The sequence below is a fragment of the Diadema antillarum genome, unplaced genomic scaffold (assembly GCF_040938485.1).
Source record: "Diadema antillarum isolate AM-2024a unplaced genomic scaffold, OU_Dant_1.0 seq00001471_RagTag, whole genome shotgun sequence".
Taxonomy (NCBI): domain Eukaryota; kingdom Metazoa; phylum Echinodermata; class Echinoidea; order Diadematoida; family Diadematidae; genus Diadema; species Diadema antillarum.
The window spans coordinates 115,999-130,973 of NW_027272210.1; the positions used below are offsets into that span (position 1 = coordinate 115,999).

At 38.0% G+C, this 14,975-nt stretch overlaps 1 protein-coding gene across 1 annotated transcript in view; it reads left to right on the plus strand.

Moving 5' to 3' along the window:
- LOC139709795 (uncharacterized) overlaps nucleotides 1-14,975 on the plus strand; it is a 204,728-nt gene that overhangs the window by 16,577 nt on the left and 173,176 nt on the right. Inside the window, exon 2 of the mRNA XM_071621757.1 lies at nucleotides 14,176-14,324. Within this exon, the coding sequence (XP_071477858.1) occupies nucleotides 14,176-14,324 (149 nt within the window). The remainder of the gene's footprint in view (nucleotides 1-14,175; nucleotides 14,325-14,975) is intronic.

A 14,975-nucleotide genomic window follows, 5' to 3' on the forward strand; every position in this document is an offset into this window, starting at 1 on the left:
AAATCATGTGTATGAGAGGGTTGTTGCTGCTAGTGACAGGCAAAATCTGTCAAATCACTTTGAATAATGTAAAGCAGGATATTTTCGCAAATTGGAGGCGACGCCCTTTTTTGCAGCATGAAATTTTTGTGAATCGCTACTGGCATTCAATGCATAAAGTGTAGACAAGAGTTTTTGTATGCATCATAATTTTGAGAATCTTGGCTCTTGCGAAGTTTGCAAAATTAAAATGCACGCAAACATTTACACTGTATGGTTTTACAGTACCTGTGAGCTCCTTCAGGAAAAATGGAATTATATTTCATTTGGAAACCTAAAGGGAATTGAGAGCTGTTGCATTATGATCTTGCTACTGCCAATATGATGATGAGTTAATTTCCACATTTCAAGGACTGTGTAGCCAAAAAAACACACAAAAAACAGAGGTTGCATAGTGTGATGAAAACTTTCCTGTTCACTGACTTTGTTTTATTTACTCAAACTATTGTGTACTCCCACATAGGTTAAGATGTTTACTGCATTAGAATAATTCACATGAGTGGAAGCGTAAATAGGCAGGAAAATGAGGAATATTTTTTTTTTCTGTCCCTTTTCCTGCTGAGGCACGTCAGTGGAGCCATCAAAAATGGGTAATTTCAAGAATCTTTTTTCATGCATCATTCACTGCTATGACTGTATGGCAATATGTGCAATAAAAGGATAGAACTATTTTTCCGCTGAATGTATATTATAAAATTATATGAAATTGCCTGTAATATTGTTACAGGCTTGAACAATCTCATAATGGGTGAACATATAATGCAAAAAAAAAAGAGGCATTAATTTCACAATAATTTTTATGGTACCAATATATGTCCACACGAAGGGCAATAACGACAGATTGATTTAATCCTTCCACTGCCAGAGGGTGCTTGTGTTGAAAATCAGTGTCCGTGTATGTGTGTTGTGTGAATGTGTGTTTGTGTGAGTGCATGTGCCGTGATCATATCACACTGACACTTATACCCATTTGGGTTTGCGATTGGTTTGCGCATTGGCACGTACACATAGGCCTACACATACCATTTTGTGCCAATGCAGGAAATATTCGTGGCAATGTTTGAGAGGATGCTGACTAGTGCAGTCAATATGTGAAAATGCATTAAAAAGATTTCATTATGCTCAAAATTTTGGCATGACTACATTTTCAAGGGAACTTTCATGAACCCTTCGTGAACTACGTGTAAGCGGAACCCTCTGCGAACTAGTATATGTTGTGCAACCTACAATGTATGTGAAAACTAGCCATTCCAGCGCGTACCTTTATGCTGGGCAATGCGGAAGGACATGAACTAGTTGAAACAAGTCTAGTGACAAAACAAGCAAAGAAAAAAAGCGACCATTGCAAGTATGTCATGGCAGTAAATGTCAATCGTATCTGGGTAATTACCCATTAGAGTAAAGATTAGGGTTAGGGTTAGGGTTAGAGGTTGATTTAGGGTTCAGATTAGGATTAGGATTAGGATTAGGGTCTGGAGAAGGGTTTGGGCTAATTGCCCAGGGGGTAATTACCCTAGACCCAATGCCAATGCGTGAACAATTCATATGTATGGTATGAACATGATGTGTCAATGCTTGTCCTGAAGATTACACATTTTTTGAATTATTGAAATTCAACATGACCAGAAATGGGCTACTACATGCCACTATTATGCGGCACTAAAGAGCACGCACTGGCATGCCACAATGTGGAGCAGTGCGAAATCCAAATTTGTGCAAGTGTCAAGACGGCATACTCTGCAAAGATTCTCTATCAGTACATGATCAATTGTCCACAAAATCGATGCACAAATGTTTTAAATTTGCTGTTTCCTCCTCAGAGTGTAGAGTGATATTGCAAACAGCATGCAGGTTGTGGAGGGTTGTGATTTACAGAAGACAATTCACTCCTGTGTTTTGTATACCTCCGTTTATTGTGTGGTATGTATACCAACTCTGCTACGAAGAAACTTTAATTCTAGACTTTTTTAGCCAGCGGGAGGTAGAGACTTGTAGGATATCATGTCTGGAGTTTACAAGCACATTTCATTGTTCTACCCCAGCTTGACAGACATGTGATATCCGAATTAAGCTGATTTGTGCGTGGTCAAAGGAGGCCTACAGTGGACGAGAGTGCAGCTTGTATGGCCACTTTGTGAAGCGTGTTTGATCACAGCTGAACATGGCAAGTGGAATCGGATTATGTGTTTTGTCTCCAATGCTGTGAGGAATTTTGGCTCTTGTCTCTCTCCTGTCTCATTCTTCCATAGCAAGAGGGGATCTAAGGTTTCCTGCATGAAGTATAAATTACTGTGTATTTTATGCCATTTCTTCTTTTCTTTGTTTTTTTGCCTTCCTCAAATAGCATTTTGATCTACTGTAAAACACAATACAAGTGTATGTTCGCGGCGTGAAATTTTCACGAATTGGGGCCGATGGCCTTTTTCGCGGCATGAAATTTTCGCGAGTTGCATCTAACATTCAATGCATATAGTGTAGACAAGAACTTTCACGTGCATTTTAATTTCGCAAATCTTGGCTCTCGCGAAATTCACGAAATTACAATGCACGCGAACATTCCTCGTTTTACAGTATACGTGTAGGTCTGTGTGAACAGAGGAGACAATACCTTGGAATATTACCCTTGTCATTTAGAAACATGTGATTGTATGTTGGCCATGCTCTGTTGTATTTTTCATCCAGACAACATCATAGTGTCATTGCGTATTAACTGGGTACAAAGAATGATATATCATTTAAATTGCAGACATATGAGTTGAGGAACGAGGCTCAAAGTTGATTGGTACAATATTGATTGAGATGCAAGGAGTGCCAAATGTACATGTACCTCTGCTCTGGCCTCTACATACATGTAGCCACAGTGATCATTCTCTGTTTCAATGACAAGCAGTCACATCAAATCTTGAAGAAGGGATGTTACAATATCTTCTTTAGCATTGACCTTTCAGAACGTTTTTATCTTTACAAACAGTGATATGATTTTACATAGCAATTTATCAACATTTACAATAATCATGAATATCATGAAAGACAGAAATCTGCTGTGTTCAAAATGATTGGAAAGTCAATATCGTGTTGCATGGCAAATGAAATAAAAACTTTGCTATGATTTCTTCATTGTGTGGTTACACCTACTTGCATTGTCACTCTTTTGTGTAATGCAGGTTGCTGAATTAACAGTCTTTGGCCCGAATTCATGAAGGTGGCTTAAACTTAGACCATGGTACAAATTTAGACCATGGTCTAAAATAAGCGTTAAATAGGCATACCAATACATGCGCGCATCAACGCACATTTTTTTACTGGATGCCTGTTAGCATATATCCCATACGCAATCTGTCAATCATATCTACGCGGAAGAAATAATATACATAAACCATGGTTTAAATTTAGACCACCTCCGTGAATTCGGGCCTTTGAGTTTAATGGTTTCAAATCCTTGCTTACTGCTTGTATCCCTTGCATTTGTAGTTTCAATGGAGACTAAAACATAAGTCAGCAGCTGTAAGTTTCTACCATGTGAGCATCGAGTAAGTTTAATTATTTCATATTTGTGTAGGTGTGATGCATGAAAAGATTGTTAGAGGCAGCTCCCTTTTGTGACATTCCACAGTCATTGGCTGGCCTTAAATAGAGCGTGTGCATAATTGACCCACAATGCACTGTGGCGTGCAAGGTGTCGGACTGATTCATCAATATGCTGTAACAGACCCACCTATTCGCTCTAGTGTGGTCATGTGACAAAGAACAAAAGACAAAGGGCTTTGTGTTGTTCGGGAGATAGGAGTGGCAGAATGTGGCTTTGTTAGAACAGATGGTTAAAAAGAAACACACAAAAATCATACTAGTTTTATGAGCAATCTTTCAATGCCCAGCAATGCGCTTTGTTCAAATGTCTTTCATCTGAGTAGTTGCATACGTAAAAAACTACTGGTACACGATTTTCTGTAGATGATTCCCATTATTCCCATATCCAGTCATGTTTACTGTGATCAAAGTTATAAGGGCTCTGTACTATTTAAAAAAAAAAAAAAAAAAAAAAAAAATTCAAATTCTAAAGTTTACTTTGTGAAACCAGAAATTTAATACTTTGGGCCTAAAATTAGATCTAAAACAGTCTTGGTTTGTTTGTTTGTTTGTTTTTCATGTATTTGAATCAGGGATGTTTTAGCAATTGCACATTATTTACATGGAACCATTTCATGATCACATATATCATACAGCAATGAAATATACTGCTCTCAACCTGATTTAGAGGTATCACAACAACCTGAAATGTGAAATAGTCCATAACAACAGATCTTGTAAGGTCGTCATATGCCATGAAAGGGCTTTAAAAAAAAAAAAAAAGAACATGAGGAATGTCAAGAATGTGGATGTACAGCAGCTGGTAAGTGTACAGATGCTGGAGTTGGTGTTGTTGATATTGATATTCACAGGGCTGAATATTTCACACCTTGCAAGCAGATCAGATTCCAAAATGACACAGCTGTTATGAACCTCGCTCTGCGAAGCTTTTTAATTAAAGTGCTCAATATTTCTCCTCTGCCTGTGGAGTTGTTCTCATGTAGTCTCGTTTCTGAGTGCCTTGGTATGTACACCTAGACGTAAACATGGACTATGTCAATGGTATCAGTCATCCAGCATTAAGCTAGACATAATGGTATTGGGAGTTTGACTTAAATACTGATAAACATGAATGATATGTCAATCAAACAAGAGTACTTAACATTTTGTGAAATTATCAAGCAGTAAACTATAATATAGTCTTAAAATGTAGACTATCCTTGTTGCCATGTGACGTGGGGAAAACTCATTTGAGCGTCATATATTTTGGAGTAAGGAGAATTACACCAGTGAGTGATACCTGTATTATTTTGCAATGATAATGCCACAATTACCACTTATCACTGTTGGCAACAGTGGTGGTCATGTGGGAAACCAATTTTCATGAACTTAATTATTAGGCATGGCGCACGTATGATATGATCAGTCAATGTTGATTAAGTTTTCTAATTTCATTTCATTCAAATGAGAAGATTTCCCAAGCATTCAAAGGAAGCAAGAATGCCTTGATATAATACTTTCGTCCTAACTACTCAAACCAAATTTGGTAGAATGTAAAAAGACATGGTAGACTTTTAAAGTCCCTGTATTAAACACATGTTTACTCTCACTTGTAAAATTAAAAACAAAACAGAACTGTGCTCTGAAAATTCCACTTAAATTATGACAATGTATACCTTAAAAAAGACACCATCTACAAATTACATGATATTTTTTTTTTTTTTTTTTTTTTTGCAATCAAACATCTATTTTGCTCTCCTATGTACCTGTAGAGACACATTTATTTGGTTTTGGTCAGCAGCCCTATGCTCTTCTTGTGCCTGTCTGTAATGTGAATGTCGCCCTCTCTTGTCCACATTGTCCACATTCTTCCAGGCTGTGATTCACAAATTTCTCATGCACAGCAGGCATGCAAGCAGATTATTGCTATTTACTGAAGTTATCAGCAGCTTGAATTTTGTCCTCTATACCCTATTTTTATAGTAGTATACACGGTATACTGTAGAAGACATCAGTGGGAACAAATTATTTTTATAAAATCCCTAGTGATGTTTCATGTTTCTATGGCTTGAGCAAAGATTGAACTTACAGCTGCCTTTTCAGTGACTATAGTACAATAAACTGGTTGAAAAGAATGGTAGGCTGTCAAATTATCTCTGGTCCAGTTAAAACAGTGGTTTGAACTCGTCTAGGTAGTGCTAAAATATGTATAATATACAGTTGAACCTCTCGTATCCGGACAAGTCGGAACCGGGGCTCATCCGGATAAGGGATTAGGCCGGATACGGGAGACTCAATGCTTTATACATGTACATATACATACACATGTACTGATGTAGCCCATTGTAGTACCACATGTAGTGTGTATACTGCAACCTTTTCATTGTTACATTTGGGGATGTTTCGGGATGTTGAAATGTCTGAAGGTAAGCAATTTGGAAGGAAATTTGATGCAATGTATGTTAATCATATTGGAAGTAATATGTAATTCATGTGTGTTTGGGTAGGAGTTCTCAAGGAGTTGGGAATCCCCCTTTCTTCCCGTAATTATTAAAAAAAAAATCACGGCGAGATTGCGTCCGGATAATAGAGAGATCCGGATAAAGGGAGGCCGGATAATAGTGGTTCAACTGTAGTGAGATCACTATTCAGCTAGTTGACAAGATGTTAATGCTACTTAGATTAAGGTGGAATCATATGTATGGGCAGACCCTTATTTTGTCAGAAGATGCCATCATATGGCCTTTAAGACACTCTTCAATAGTACTTTCAGATTGGTAAATATGAAAAAAAAAAATCTTCCTGGTCCTACATAGATTGCCTCTGAAGTTTCTGATATTATGCAAATATAAAGCAATGATTAAAAAAAATCAGGGTGAAATTAAATGCTAAATCTGACTATAGATTTACCATACTCAGTATTTCTTCATTGACAGTTGTGTCAGAATAAGCCATACAGTAGACATTTTTGATAGCACAGCTCTTTATCGTTTCTCCATAACTCTCAAACTGTTGTATCCTGGATATGTTTTTTTTTTTTTTTTCATGCAGTTAAACATCATCATAGCTCAGTCAGCAAAGTTTTTTTTTTTTTTTTTTTAATTGAGCCTCCAAAATGTTAACTGTACCTCTAAGTCAAATGTCAGCTCAAGTTTTTGTAGCAGTTACTGTTTACAAATATTCTTAAAAAAAAAAGAATAAAATTTGAGTATTTTCATCTAATGTGACCTATGTCATGCATGCAAAACACATGCACATTCACATACGAAGACACATTATGCATTCCTATTGGAGTGAAACAATTTTGGGTTGTAGGACAACAGAGTGTATACCAGGTAGATAGATGTTGGTATCATGTCAGACCTGAGAAGGAGAATCATCAGAAGAGATCTGTCAAACTCAAACAAAAGGTCACAATTTCAGACATTGCATTACAGATATCAGATAAAAGACCACTTGAGTAGCTAGCACAAGTACATGAGGTAGGTGCGAAACAGTAATGTGCTCTAGTTCTGCACTTTATCTCTCCGCCGTCGACAGTTGCAATAATATCGAGCTGGAATAACAAACAGCCATTCAGCCACATCTGAGTGCTCTTCAATGCCTTCTCTCACCAACACAATGAAATTGTCACCTAGTCCGTGTAAGCACAGTCCCAGCCATTGATTCTGGTGTTTGTTTTGGCATATCTGCCCATTATTTGTGATCAAGGTTCCAACAACCTTTCAATGATTGTGTGTGGGGCTCACAGCAAGTTATAGCAGTTCTTATGAATTCTCCAAACACTCATCGTCTCTGCGTGCACGACAGTGCGAGAGAATACTTCAAAGCTGAGGGCAATCCATCCTTCTCTTCAGTTGGCATGGTGATCTATCCCCGTCCTTTTCGTGTCAATTGGTTCCTGCAGCACGAAAGGGAGTTCAGCCCAATTTTGTGAACAAACATCCTCCGCCTTTCAAGGACTTTTGAGAGCCCCACAAAACCAGCAGAAAAGGAGGGAATAAGAGTCTAGACAATAAACCAACACTGCACTGATGGATTCAACCATGCTTTCCTAAATTGAACAAAGCTCTCTTTTTGACTGTGTCACTCAGGCATGTTTGAAATGAAAAGAAAAGAAAAAATGAACAGAAACTTGCTTCACTCGTGTACATGGTGCACTAAATCCATTTTTATCTGTATATTGTGTAGAATAAGTTCACTCTTCAAGAGTCTGTTTCAGAAACAGATTAATATGATTCGGCACGCCGTACACCGGGGTACCGTTGTAACCCGGGATACAGCGTTGTGTAGCGCCATCTCATGTCCATTATCACACAGTTGTGCAATATTGTTATGGCAACTATTTTCTCTTCATCAGCATTGACATAAATCGGCACAGCAATAACGATCCCAATGCCAATTTTCCTTCCATGTCAACATTCAAATAGTGAAGATTACAAACAGCATGTAAATGAGAGAAAAAAGATACTCATATTATTTGCATGCATTAATTGTTGCATAATCACAAACAAGAAAACATTTGTGTGCATGATAATGCTAAAAATCATTTGATACACATTTTTGGTAACCCAGAGTACAGCGCTGGAAAAAAAAATAATTCAACAAAATGGTGAATTTTCATTTGGTACCCCAGGGTACCAAATACTGCATCATTTACTGGCTCACATGTACTATTGTATGGGACAGCTATTTTCTTTCTGGTAATTTTTGTTTAGTTGGTTGTTTATTTGTTTGTTTACATTTGTGACAGTGAGTATGTATCATGTGTTTGTTGTAAGGTCAAAACGTAGGCAGTGAACTTGTACAAATTGAATGAGAGAAGACATTTCATCTTTGGATGCAGCAGGTAGGCCTACATATGCCCTATAATGGCAGCCTGACTCACCAGGGAAAGGAATAGGCCTATTATATAAACTGTAGGTGTAGGGTTGATTCCACTAGGCCCTTTCAGATGTATACAAGAGTTATCAATTTTGTATCACGATGCAAAAATCAATTTAATTTGCCTTTGTCGCTCATGTCCATTAAAAACTTACTCGGATGCTAGTGAACCACATGTTTCTGATTTTCGAATTTGTGCAATGCCTATAAAACGATGACCATTCATACACGGTGCATAAGGCAGGATTTGAAAAACAATTTGAAAATCAAGATTAAACGATATTTGCTTCGCAATGCAGTTTAAATCATAGTGCAGATTGGGATAGTTAACAATTTTTTGTGCATCCACACACTAGAATTACATTTTGTACTAGCTTTCACATAGCTTTCGCATTTAATACCCTGAATCGAGGATAGCTAGTGTGTTGTCATATGCATTTCACAAGGACTGCAACACTTAGGCTGCGTTCATGCGAAACTAGAATTGCGTTTCTAAACACGTTTAGTCGCTAAACGTGTTTAGTTGCGTTGTGTTCATGCGATTTTTTCCATTTAAACGCGTTTCAAAACGCCGATCTGAAACACGGAAAAAAAGGGCGTTTTGAATCATGATTCTGCCAGAATCACGATTGCAGAAGCCACATGAACGCAACCGTGATTTCAATCATGATTCTATGACGTCATTGTGCGCTGTGCGCATGCGTGTCTCATGGGGTATCCCACGTACAGCTTCTTGTTCTGTTCGTGCGCTTGTGTACGTCTTATGAATCGTGTGTTTCGGTACCAAACTTGCATTTGTTGGTTTACATCAACGCCATACACCGATTCTATATTAGTATCTAGCTGTTTAATATAATAATACATGTAATTACTCTCCCATTGAGTTGATGATAGTAATGGCTGCAGCGCTGTGTCTACCAAGGGAAACAATTGGAGAGACAAAGAATTAGATTCTTCGATCTGTGGGCAGAGCCTGAATGCCACATCTAATTGAAAAGTATTCACCGAAATATAAACGTAAAGGCCTATGATAAACTGACTGATCAGATGGCATAAGGCGTTCTGGCTCGAGTTGCAGAGACATGGTCAAACTGCGCAGTATGCTGTGCAATGGCAAAGAATGAGCAGAGCCAGAATCAGCATTGCGAAAGTCCGCATGAACGCTCTTCCGCTGAGACCGTGATTTGAAACGCCGTTTTGAGTCATGATTCATGTTTGTGATTCTGGCTACGAAATTCGCATGAACGCGGCCTTACTATAAGCAAAAGCCTTTGATTTTGGTAGGGTATAAGATTATCAAAGACAAGAAGGAAAGTGGAATATCTACCTAACTCATCTCTACCTATTTTTCTTTTAAAATGAGAATCCATGCCTGGATGGCTCTTAGCCAATTAGTTGGTAAATGTGGAATAGCACAAGAGATCTCATCAAACATGTCATAATTCTAATGGAAATGCCACCTTTGTTTGGTATATCATTATGGAGTATGTGTCTCTCCATAGTAACCAGCTGGTATCTACTCAGGTGTGTCTGTGTTTGCATTCCGCATGTCTTCAAGTGCAAACACGGAGACGTGATGACATCAACACGGAAATATGTGTGGTATGCGCGCAATATTTCTATGTCAATGTCAGATATTGATTTTTCTCCTTTGTTTGATAATGCATAATGTGTTATCAGCAAGGGACTGTTCCTCTTTCATATACCCGTTTTCCTTCCTTCTTATTTGATATCTGGGAGCCAGTAGCTGTGACATGTACTCTTGAGTATTTGCTTTGTGCTATTTTCAAATCCAAAGAATACTGTGAAAGGTCAAGGAGTGAATTATGCCACGTACGTCCTAGTAGGTGTGTTGCAGCCCCTCGATTTCTCGATAAGTCTACTCAAGATCGAGTTTAATGGGCCAATAAAGGCAGTGCTTGGAATATTATGGCATATATAGTGACATTTGAATTGTGCAGTTCTTGACACAAATGAGTTACAAGTCATTCCAGCAAGTAATTAATGTGCAGGGTGCTACTCATATGCCTACCTGCTAGTCCAGGGCAATTAGAACTCATTATCTTGCAAGTAAAATGAATTAGCACTTGCCTATAAAAAGTAAAGTGATCGCTCCCCAGTGCTCACTCAGGCAAGTGTGAAAATATATTTTGCAACACCTTGAAGTATGTTATATGTGTTAAAGATGGTATTGATCATGCAAGTCATAAAAAGATCCAGAATTAGTACACCCTAGTTTCAAATACTTCCAATTAAAACAAGTTTTCTCTTCCATGTATCCTACACCAGTCTTCATTAATTGTCATCAACCAAATGGGATTTTGGCCAAACCAATTATGGTGATTAAATAGCAAACATTAAATGGTGCTAAAATGAGACAACAGCAAACAAACAAAAACAGAAATGACAGTTGAACTTGCTTCAACCATTTTACTCTTGTGCAGTCGTACTGGTGATACATGTGTGTCAGGTGACATTTGGCAAAACTGACCAGTCATCAAGTATACCTGCTTCAGTTTTTCATCGGAGGTGGTAATTTTGTAGTTTAAATTCTTGTTCCGGGAGAGTAATGCCTTTCTATCAAAAAACAAGAGGGAGAAGGAGATGTGGATTTCAACTTGTACAAGAAAGGTTCAAACGTCAAAACTCCAGGGATACCTCAATTCCCTCCTCTCGATCTGTCATGATAGAGTCCATGCTGTGACATTGTGTAATTGTAACACGCCGGGACACAATGCAACGAGAACAAGAGCACACTGACATATTGACATTTCCCATGCAATTTTTCCTTCCATGTCATAATTGGACCTGGGCCTCGCAGGTACTGGGAGTGATGTCATCATAAAGGAATGTGACAGCTCAGATAATGGCATGTCATGTGTGACTTTTTTTTCCTTTTTTTTTAAACAATGTGATAGACAAGATATTCCTTCATGAAGGGTGATTGCCCTTTTCTGTACTAAAGTGATTTTTCAGGGAGTCACCCCTGTGGCTATTGCAAATGTATTTGAATATGTGACAGTGAGTGATACTAGAAGCCTCTTTACTTTGCATGGTAGTAAATATGACATGTACTATTTGAAAGAATCAACTATTTCATCAGCAAAAAAGAGAATCCAATCTGAAAAATAAACCTGAATAAAACCCAAACATGTTTTATGTTGATGCATTTTGCTCCCCGAGGATAGACACACTGAGGAAAAATTTTATGCCTCAACGTGATGCTTATTTACAATCAATAGCAGTGACATTAGGGTAACAGTTTATTTACTGGTACTTAGCATCTGAACAATATTTGACTACTTTTATTGATAAGTTGTTGTTAATGCTATTCATTTATCATCACAATTTGGTCTTACAGGTTTTTTTAATTCTAATTTTGCTCGCACATCTCGTATCTGATACACTTTGCATCGCAGTAAATATGACATGTAATATTTGAAAGAATCAACTATTTCATCAGCAAAAAAGAAAATCTAATCTGTAAGATCCTGAACAAACCCAAACATATTTTATGTTGATGCATTTTGCTCCCCGAGGATAGACCCATTGAGGAAAAATTTTATGCCTCAACGTGATGCTTATTTACAATCAAGAGCGGTGACAGGAGGGTAGCAGTTTATTTACTGGTACTTAGCATCTGAACAATATTTTACTACTTTTATTGATGAGTTGTTGATAATGCTATTCATTTATCATCACAATTTGGTCTTTTTGATTGGTTTTTCAATTCGAATTTTGCTTGCACATCTCTTATCTGGTGCTTCTTGTTTGTGAGTATGAACTGGTTGGACAAGTTGCGCAACCTTCTGAGTATATGATATTATAATAAAATCTTTTTGATCTGCATTGTAATTGCATACATTGCAAATAATGCTACTGTGCTTTCAAACACATGAGCTGTGACGACAATGACATAAATACCTTTTACTGTGACAAATGATGCTTCTTTAAAAGTTCAGAGTAAAAATAAAAAGGAAAACATAGGAAAAATTGTGTGATTGTATACACTTCTTACTACCTACTCCAACTTTTCTCTGAAATAGCAGATCATTCAATTCTGTGAAAGAAAACTGCTCTCCTACCACCCAAACTTGTTATGGGATGCTGTTACATTCATTCCTTATGCGAGTAGAGTGTTTTCTCCCTGTAAAGTGGATTTTCAAACAATTTGGTCTCTTCTAATTATAGCATACCTGTCATTGTAGTTTTCAAACTAAGAGGTCTTGAATCAATGGTAAGCCGTTTAACTTTTGCCCATTGCGGAGAGTGGTTTGACGCAAATCTCCATTGTGCGCTGTATTGATCAGAGTGGGGCGGAACAAAACTCTCTCGGGCCAGAGGTGTTGAGGCTCAAAAGGGCGCTATGAAAGGCTAGTTCACTTTTAGTGGAGCAACAATTGATCCCATCTCCACAGGGATGGGAGATGGGGGCTGGTAGCTAAATATGGAAACACATTCGTTTTGGTTCGCAGACTGTTCAGAGAAGATAAGTCAGTCTGCTGGTTAGACATAATCAATTCTACAAATTCAACTCTTCGATAGGTGAAACATCGCAAAGTATGCTAGTCTTTTGAAGGTTCTGCTTAGATCTCAGAAGTTTGAGCTTTGAGTCGATTGTTACTATATCTTAACTTATTCCTTAAAAAAGAAGCATTAGCAAAAAATGGTGAATCTGCAAAGTTATGAGTATGTTTGCAAGCTCGCAATTGTAGCAGTAACTTTAAACCTGTTAGCAATTCTAGATTTGTGAAGGATCATTTATGCGGTTTTGATAATGGAAGAGATGAGAACACTTGTTGTACATGTATCTGAATGGATGAAATATCTCTAGCATCTGCAGTGAAGTGTTCCCTACTTGACTTGTCAATATCCCAAGTCCAGTCAATTATTGTAACTTTCAGATCTTACATGTATATTTCTGGCTGTACTTTGAGCTTTATACTTCCAATTTCTTTCGAGACTGAAAAAAAAACAAACCATAAGGCTGCTGTCATTTTCTTTTAAGTTCTTTGATACCAGACCTTCTTTCAGTTTCTTTCTTTCTTGTCATGTTCTGCTATGTATTACTCACTTTTCATTGTTCATTTAATCTGCACTGACACTTCAAGAGTTTTCTTTCAAAAGGTTCCAGTAAAATCGTGGTAAATTACTCTGTGTTTTTGCCATAAAATATCAGTGTTATGATCTGGAGTACAAAATGATTTGAATTTCCTTTATTTCTGCATAAAACCATTCGAAAATGACAAATTTATTGAGGAAGTCATGGACCGAAAATACATTTTGTGATGTGTGGGAAGGGTACACTTTTTGGAAATACAGACATCCTACTACAGATAAGATTTTTTGCATTGTTTAAAAAGATTACCTTTTAAATGATTCGGCATTTAAGCTATCTCTTTTGTTTAAATTTTTATCTTGGCAAATACAGCATATCATCTGTTGATATAAAATGACCAAGCAAACAGAAGACTCTGCAGCAAAAAAAGAAAGAAAGATAAAAAAGATTAAAAAATCATATTATTTTGCTGAATGATCATGTGGCCCTCAGGTGATCTTAACCTGTATCTTGTGGGTTCAAACGACACATGAGGTACAATAAATACAATTTGATGTGAGCTGATAATGATTGCGACTTAAGTGCTCTTTGTTTTTCTTCCCGACCCTCTGTTTGTTGACCGGCAGATTGAACCTGGAGGCAAGGTTTCCCAAGCGCAGGGCATCAGGGTGGATGACGTCGTCGTCGGTATCAACGGAGTGCCGTGTGACCAGCATTTTATGGCTATCCAGTTGGTCAAGACTGCCCACCACTCCTTGTCATTGACCGTGTACAGGTAAGGCTGTTGTACAGATGTACGCTTGCTCGTCAGTCAGTGGGGGTATCATGGTCTTTTGGACTGCATGGCCGGCGGAACCGGGGCCCCCCCCCACTTTTTTTGTGTCATATAAAGGAATACAGATCTCGCTACTTTGGGCCCCCCCCCCCCCCACTTTTTTTACCCCAGGCACTAGAAAGAAATAGATGGTGAGCGTGGTAAGGTTATGTTTTTGTGTTTTTGGACTAAAGACCTTTTTTTGTCCCCGCCGAACGAGTTCGAGCAGGGGACTATGAAACGGGCTCCGTACGTGTGTGTGTCCGTGTGTCTGTCCGTCCGTCTGTCTGTCTGTCTGTGCGTCCGTGTGTGATCAAAATGTTCAATTTGCTACTTCTCTGTCATTTATGAGCCAATTTTAATTCTGTTTGCTTTATATGATAGCACTACATGGGAGCTTTGAAACTTCTACACAGAATTTCAGTTGTGACCTTTGACCTTGACCTTTGACCTATATTGTACATTTTGCTTCAAAATGCTACTCCTTCGCCATTTCTAACCCGATTTCGATTCCGTTTGCTTTATGTGATGGCACTAGGTGAGGGCTTCAAAACTTCTACACAGAATTTTGACCTTTGACTTCTTTGACCTTTGACCTTGATTTTTGACCTA